The following is an 8227-nucleotide window of genomic DNA, read 5'->3' as shown; positions in this document are numbered from 1 at the left end:
ATACTTATCAATAAACCATGTGGTTTTACATTTTAGACTCGTCACTGCTAAAAAAATGCGACAAGCGGAAAATAAAAAGCAAATTACCACTTCGGAATGACCATACATTCCAGAATATATTTGCCAATCTGGAATGTGTCAAATTCCAAACTCAAATCCTAACGATCACCACCAACTTTGAAATGGTCATTATATTCCAAAATACCACATTTGAAGAAAGTTATTATTTTATAAATTTTATAAAATATTGATTATTTTTTTCCAAATACTTTAATTGTATGGGTTACTTTACTGAATTTCCCAATACCCCGCTTAAAATCATTTTACAAATTTGACATATTAAAAGACCTAGTGGCATTGGGTTTTACACCATAAAAGCACCAACGATATGCTTTGCGCTATGAAATAATTTATCTATATTCATCCGTTTCAACATTTGGTAGGTTTTGATTAGATACCTGGAATTTGATTTGGGTTTTTTGTTAAAGCTATCTGTGTTGGCTGAACCATTTGGATGTTATTCCAAAGTTTGGAGGCTATAAATTATAATGGTCTACTTCGGCTATTTCGAGTTAATGAAGCCCATTTTGTTGTTTTAAGATTATATATAGAGGTCCTTTTGGTTGTTGTCTCGTGTTATAGTTTAGGCTTTGTGATATGATTTGGATCCTTGTAATGTTTCCTTTACATGTTTTTATAATAACTGTTTCCAAATACACAACAGAAAAATGAACTATAATCAACTCTACCAAAAATAATAATAGTACTAGAGCAATCTCAATAGAAAGTTGGATACAAATAAACGAAGTAACACTTAAATGTAAACATATTTATACCATATTATATAATAATCAAAGTTAAACGTTAAACCAAATACCCTCATCTCACATACCAATATACACAAAATACTTCTCAAACTCCTAAATCCTATTTTAAAAAAATACAAGACTTAACATTCCATAAGTTTCAAACATTAAATCAAATTATTCAACAACTTTAACTTCCACACGCCATGCACTCCTCACGATTCATCAAAGAACACACCATTTGTGACATTTTTGTGTTATCATCTTCTTCACCAGTTGTTGCCTTTATATTTTCCTACATTCATTCCAATATTCAGCGTTACTTTACGCTATACAAATTTAATAAAAAAAGAAAATGATTTTAATAATAATATAAATCATAAATTACCTTGAGAATAGAAGTATCAACAGTGAACTTAATCGCATCAGCTGCAGCCCTTGATCTCAAATAATACATCCCAGTTTTAAGCCCCTAATACACAACATAAACATAAATCATTTATTGTATGTATAAATAATAACAATTTCAAATTTTTTTTAATTTAGTTTAAATAGTTTTAATACCTTAGACCAAGCATGAAAATGCAAAGAAGTGAGTTTGCCAAAGTTGGGTTGATCCATATGAATGTTTAGGCTTTGACTTTGGTCAATGTAGCAACCTCGGTCAACTGCCATGTCAACCAAAGTCCTCTGTTTGATCTCCCAAACAGTTCTGATTTATATATATCATGTTTTCACATTAGAATGAGGTTTTTAAAAAATAATAATAAAAGAAAATTGAGTTTTAAATCATACTTGTAAATAGCTTTCAAATTCTCAGGGATTTCGGTAATTTTCTGAACAGATCCATCTTCATAAATGATCTGATTCTTGAGAGTTGGAGTCCAAAGCCCCATTTCAGTCAAATCATACAACAAATGTTTGTTCACTACAACAAATTCACCACTGCAAAAAAAGATTTTGTTAAATTATGATTCACAAAAATAAAATGAATAGTTTAGCAGCTTTTCATTTTGCTAAATAATGAAATGAAGTAAAAAAAAAAAAAAAATAGCTAAGGAATGGAATAGGTGATTCCATTCCGTTCTTGATTCCTTTATTGATTCCATTATAAAAAGAGAATGGAATCATAATCACTCACCTTAAAACTCTGCGACTGTAGATATTGGAAGTGTATGGCTCAAAACACTCATTGTTTCCAAGAATTTGACTAGTTGAAGCAGTTGGCATAGGAGCTACAAGAAGGGAATTGCGTATTCCATTCTTCTCTATCATTCCACGAAGAGCATTCCAATCCCACAAATCCGAAGGTGTCACTCCCCACATGTCGGGTTGCAAAACTCCCTATACATTTCACAATAATTAATCATAACTACCAACAACTATTTATTAAAAAGTAAAAATCAAAAATCACAACTTTCCTTAATTTCAAACCCCATAAATTTATTTTCTTTGTTAATTCACATTGGAATAGAAAGCTGCAACTCTAAATCTAACAATGCAAGTTCTAAAGACTCAAACCCTAGTTTGTTTATGAAAATATACTGCTCCAGGGGTAAAAAGGTAATCTCAAAACCCATATCACAACTTTCCTAAATTTCAAAACCCATAAATTTGTTAATTGTGATTCACATAGGAATTAAAAGTTGCAAACAATGCATCTTCAAAAAACTAAAACACTAGTTTGTTTATGAAAAGGTACTGCTCTAGGGGTAAAAAGGTAATATATATATATACCACCTATGAAAGTACAATCCAAAGAGATATTCACATACCTTACTAACAGGACTTCCAGGATATGTTTCATAGGTGCCTTCTTTTGCAGCCAATTCAGATGAAGCTTTGAGGGCATGGTAGTAAATTGTCTCAAATATGTCTTTGTTCAGTTGTTGAGCCTGGATTTCAAAAACAGAATAAATATGACTAGAATTGAAAAGCAGAAGATAATTTGAGAATTGAAGATAAAAAGAATATAAGAATTACCTCTGGAGAATCAAATGGCATACCAAGCAAAATGAAAGTATCTGCAAGACCTTGAACTCCAATACCAATAGGCCTGTGTCTTAAGTTTGACCTTTTTGCAGTTTCAACAGGGTAGTAGTTTACATCAATGATTTTGTTGAGATTTATTGTAACAACTGATACAATCTGCACAACATAACACATGTAAAGATTTATAATCATGATGAAATTATAGATTACAGAACTAATAGCAAGAAATAGCAATGTACTTTCATTAATTTGTTGAGATTTATTCTACTTTTTATAGATACATTGCACTACTAATAAAGTAAGATGCTATAAAAAGCAAATCAGTGAAAACTTTCTTGAATTTAATCCTAGATTTTAAAGCATAACACATGAGTTTTAGAGTCAATTAGTCAAACCTCAGCTAGTTTGTCAAAGTCAAAGTATCGGTTGCCAGAGCCTTTGCTACCAACAAGCTTTGATGGTTGAGATTCAGCTGGAACTCCCTGAAAGAGATGATAATTGAAATTTAAAATTAAGCATCACAAGATACAAAAATTATAATCATATTTAAAAACATATTTACTAAAGTTATACCTTCTCTCTAACATATCTTGGTAATGCAATGGATGCAAGATTACACACTGCAGTTTCTGTTGGACTTGTGTATTCGATAATTTCAGTACACAGATTAGAAGATTTGATTGTTCCAAGATTCTGCTGATTGCTTTTTCTATTACAGGAATCCTAATAAGAGCAAAAAAAAAAAGTTTTTTTATTACAATGTGAAAATTAATATGAAGAGAAAAACATAAGTATTCAAAAGTTTGTAAAACTTACCTTGAATAGCATGTAGGGGGTTCCAGTTTCAATTTGGGATTTCAAAACTTCAAACCAAAGATTCTGTGCTTGGACAACTTTCTTAGCTTTCCCCTGAATTTGTACAAAAGAAATTCAATTACCTGATAGAACTAGTATTAAAAAAGTATTTAATCATAAAAAGTTTGATGAAAATGATAGTTTTACCTGTCTTTCATATTGGGTATAGAGGTTTTCAAAGTCTTTACCCCAACAATCAGCTAAACCTGGAGCCTCATTTGGACAAAATAAAGACCAAGTTCCATTACTTTGAACTCTTTCCATAAAAAGATCAGGCACCCAAAGAGCATAGAACAAATCACGAGCACGTTGTTCTTCCTGCAAGATTTTAGAATCAAGTTTAGAACTTTATGAATCCCCATTATGGTTTTTCAACTTAACTTTTAAAGGGTATTGACAATTGAAACAAATTTGCTACCTTTCCATGGTTCTTCCTCAAATCAAGAAACTCAAAGATATCAGCATGCCATGGTTCCAAATAAACAGCAAATGCACCCTTTCTTTTACCACCTCCTTGGTCAACATATCGAGCAGTATCATTAAACACACGCAACATTGGAATAATACCATTAGATGTTCCATTTGTGCCACGTATGTAACTTCCAGTTGCTCTGATATTATGAACAGAGACACCAATACCCCCTGCTGATTTGCTGATAACAGCACATTCTTTTAGAGTATCATAGATGCCTTCAATGCTATCATCTTTCATGCATATCAGGAAACAGCTACTCAACTGCAAATTACATTATTACCCTCATGTGAGAAACAAAGAAACATTCAAGTGACTGAAAGTCTGAAACAAAGAAAGGTAAAGATAATTATTCATACTTGAGGCCTGGGTGTTCCAGCATTGAAGAGAGTGGGAGAAGCATGAGTGAACCACCTCTGTGACATTAAATGATATGTTTTGATTACAGAATCAATGTCTTCTTTATGAATCCCAACTGCAACTCTCATCAGCATATGTTGAGGCCTTTCCACAACATTTCCTTCTATCTTTAAGAGATAAGACCTTTCAAGGGTTTTGAATCCAAAATAATCATAGTCAAAGTCACGATCGTAGATAATCTCACTGTCTAACTTTGCAGCATGCTGAAACAAAAAACAATTCAAACATAAATAATATAATAAGAAATCGGTATACGATTTTAAAAAGAAACTAAAAAGTGGTCAATAGAATTGTAGTTGTGTACAGTTTATCCACGTTGAAAATTTATTTTATTCAAAAACTAGATTTCTCAATAGGTGTTAAAGACTAGATCCCCACAAACAAGTACATAAAGGGACATTAGTTCTGAATTATGCTGCTGGCTATGTAGCCAGCAGTGAATATGGTCTAGAAGCTATAGATAGATCCATAACATCAGAATTAAATCCGAAAACAATTATAGTGTATTGATGAGTATGTGTCACCTTCATGATGATTTCATAAACATCATCAGCAATAAGAGGAGCCTTCTGCCCAGATCTGTCACTGATATGGGAGTACATATCTTTGATCCTGCAATGACAACCGAGATTTATACAGATCAGGGTCTTAAACACTGATATGAACAAAACGGTGTTAATTAAGATAGATCGAGTTCACTTACGTTTCAGAAAATGATTTCTTAGTGTTCTTGTGCAGATTTGAAACAACGATCCTAGCAGCCAACTGTATGAAAAGCAAATTACACACAAAAAATATATAAGCAATTCAATTGGTTAATGATCATAATCAAACAATAAGAAAAGGTTTATACTAGTTAATTTCTTCAGCATAGCCTAAAAAATAGCGAATCCACGCTGTGCGATTCAAATGTTTTGAGGATCTAACTAATTTCTGCCAATTAAAGAAACAAGCCTACCACGTACTTATGAAAATCAATCATGAACTGAAGCCCAAAGGTAACGAAATCGCAAGTAACAATTGCAAAACAACAAAAATCCCCAAATTAACGAACAAATTATCATATCCTATCTTAAAAACAGAATAATTGAGACCAGATGAACAATTAGAGGGCGAGTATAAGAACTTACGGAAGCATAATCAGGATGGTTGGCAGTTAGAGCAGCAGCGGTTTCCGCGGCAAGTTCATCAAGCTGGCTGGTCGTAACACCCTTGTAAACACCAGCACACACCTTCTGGGAAACAAGCACCGGATCACAGTGCTCAATACTGAGTCCATAACTGAGCTTCTTCAATCGCGCAGTGATTTTATCAAAATGCACAGTCTCTTGACGCCCATCTCTCTTCACCACATACATGTTTTTGAGAGTAATTGAGAAGGGGGTTTCTTGTAACTGATTGTAGATAACAGGAAGAAGGCTACTACTATGGATTATATAGCATGGGGATTGGGGAAGTGTGTGTGTGTGTGTGGAGGCGTTTGAATTTTGGAATTAGGGTTTCCCTCAAAATTTAGGCTTTCCCGCCAGTTGGATAGGCGCGGGTAAATTTGGTAGGTGTGGAGCTGTCTTCGGAGTTTGGGACCACTTGCTTTTGCTTTTGTTCGTTTAATTATATCGTTAATTTTTGTCATTTATAAACATCAAAACATTTTAACACATTTAATTATATGGTTTGTCCCAAAAAAACAAAGAAAATAATCTTGAAACTTAAGCATGAGTTCTAAAACAAACACAAGGAGGTAATAATGCTTATTTGTGACTTAAATGTGCTGATTCTTTTTATTTGATAAATGATACTATAACTTATTTATGGATAGCTATTAAAATAGATAAATTTCTATATATCACATAGTTGGTATTAGGTAACTCCAAATTAAAAAAATAATCCTAAGTTTTTAAATAAATGATTTAAACGTGTACTCTGAATAAAGTTTCTTCGTTGATTCGAGATTCTTTTATAAAAATAAAAACTAAATTTTCTAAAATCTTTAAAACTCATTTGTCAAACATATGAAAAAAATTTAAGTCCAAACTTTATCTTATTTTTTAATCCAAGAAAAATTACAATTTTGTCATTTATTCATATTTATATAATAAATACATAGTAGAACACACTACAAAGTAATTTGCCCAACACATGGGTTGTAATAAGTTGCAATTATACAGCACTTATTTTATTGTTTTTGCGGGTTTTTTGGTGATTTGAATTTTGAAGAGCATATTCGGTTACTTAATACTTATAGCTTCTTTGGCACTCTTTGTGTTTTTGGGTTAGTAATGGCTTCTTTGGCACTCTTTATGGTTTTTGTTTTTGGCGCCATTAAGCTAGCCTTATTCACATTATAAACCTGACTATTTTTTATCATTTGCCTTTTTGTTTTTTATTTTGAATCTTTTCTAAAATACGATGGTACTATTTCTTGAATTCTTCTAAATTTTTCTGTTTATTTTAATAAATATGTAAAACAGGCCGGACATTTAGTTAACAATTTAAAGAAAAAACTATTTATTTATATTTATTTACAAAGCGAACAAACATAAACATTTTTTTAATTGAGGGGATGAACATGAAGAGATTTATCGGTCGTGTATTCATTTTTTTAATAGTGAGATTAGTAGAAATTTGAATTTCAAAAACTTCTTTTCGGCCCTTCGGCATCTGTCCATAAATGGCGAAAGAGTAAAATAAATAAATTCATATACCTGGACTAGTAAACCAAACTACCAAATAATAAATGAGAGCACTTTTACTTTAATTTTAATTAAGGTTGCGTAAGTAAGTTAAGCTTATTTTTCAAAAAAAAATTATGTTATTATGTGTGTTAACTAACTTATAAGCTAGTTTTTATAATTTTTCAAATACAACTTTAATTAATCAATCTCTAATAAATGAATGTTTTTTCTGCCACTTGTCACGTACTGTCATTCAATTTGTCAAATGTTATTTTGTGGTTATTTTGATTTTTTTTTTAAATGTTATTTTATAATTTTCTATTTTATTAAATTTCACATAATATTTTAATATAATAATTACAATAAATATATATCAGTTTTGTTAATGAGCTTATCTTTTAATTTTAAAATTCTAAATATATAGTTCATTAGCTTTTTTATTTATTTAAATTATTTGTTTAAATCTAAAATATAAAAAACATTTTCATTATAATAATTCATTATTTTTCTTATTTTCTTATAAATTCAAAGTTCTTAAATGTTTTGATATTTATATGTATCTTTTTTTTTTAAATTAACTCATGTAATTTAATACATGGTTCTCACAACTAATTATAAATATTATATTTTTCTAAATGATTTTTATGTCATTTTATATTTTTCAACTACTTTTTATCAAACATCAACTTTTATTAGTTAGCTTATAAGTTAAAGCTATTTTTTAATTAATAATCATTTTTTCAACTATCAGTTAACTTTTCACCTACTACCTACTACGTCAAACATAATCTAGAAGATGATCCATCAAGAAAACTAATTGCATATGTTAAGTTGTTATTGTTAACATTTTGAAAACTTATTATTTTTATTAGAGCAATTTTAATGCAAAATTTTTTTTAAAAAAATTACTAGTCATTTAAAAATTATGATCTTCTAGTAAAAAGTTTTTTATCTAATTTTTCATTTTCAAAAGATAACAATTTTAAGCTAGTTATATATATATATAT

General features: G+C 30.3%; 1 protein-coding gene across 1 annotated transcript; it reads right to left on the bottom strand.

Moving 5' to 3' along the window:
* Positions 1-808: 808 nt before the first annotated feature.
* On the bottom strand, positions 809-6040 carry LOC145043513 (ribonucleoside-diphosphate reductase large subunit). The gene is made up of 16 exons (XM_078992203.1): positions 5676-6040; positions 5249-5310; positions 5070-5157; positions 4485-4748; positions 4072-4389; positions 3801-3971; positions 3615-3707; positions 3372-3521; positions 3194-3280; positions 2790-2954; positions 2582-2701; positions 1948-2150; positions 1602-1751; positions 1371-1518; positions 1195-1278; positions 809-1101 (listed from the first exon to the last, which is right to left on the bottom strand). The coding sequence occupies exons 1-16, from the start codon at positions 5901-5903 to the stop codon at positions 997-999; spliced, it is 2436 nt and encodes an 811-aa protein (XP_078848329.1). The 5' UTR covers positions 5904-6040; the 3' UTR covers positions 809-996.
* Between the last annotated feature and the right edge of the window lie 2187 nt (positions 6041-8227).

Source organism: Lactuca saligna, chromosome 4 (genome assembly GCF_052625555.1).
Source record: "Lactuca saligna cultivar CGN05327 chromosome 4, ASM5262555v1, whole genome shotgun sequence".
Lineage (NCBI taxonomy): Eukaryota > Viridiplantae > Streptophyta > Magnoliopsida > Asterales > Asteraceae > Lactuca > Lactuca saligna.
Note: the sequence above shows the minus strand (reverse complement) of the source record. Positions and strands in the feature narration are given on the sequence as shown.

Bases quoted from the DNA above. Each gene is read 5' to 3' on its own strand.
- LOC145043513 (XM_078992203.1), bottom strand. From the start codon at position 5,903: ATGTATGTGGTGAAGAGAGATGGGCGTCAAGAGACTGTGCATTTTGAT. The intron at 4,390-4,484 runs GTATGAATAATT...TGTAATTTGCAG, and splicing joins CTGGAACACCCAGGCCTCAA to TTGAGTAGCTGTTTCCTGAT. The intron at 2,955-3,193 runs GTTTGACTAATT...TATGTTGTGCAG, and splicing joins ACTTTGACAAACTAGCTGAG to ATTGTATCAGTTGTTACAAT.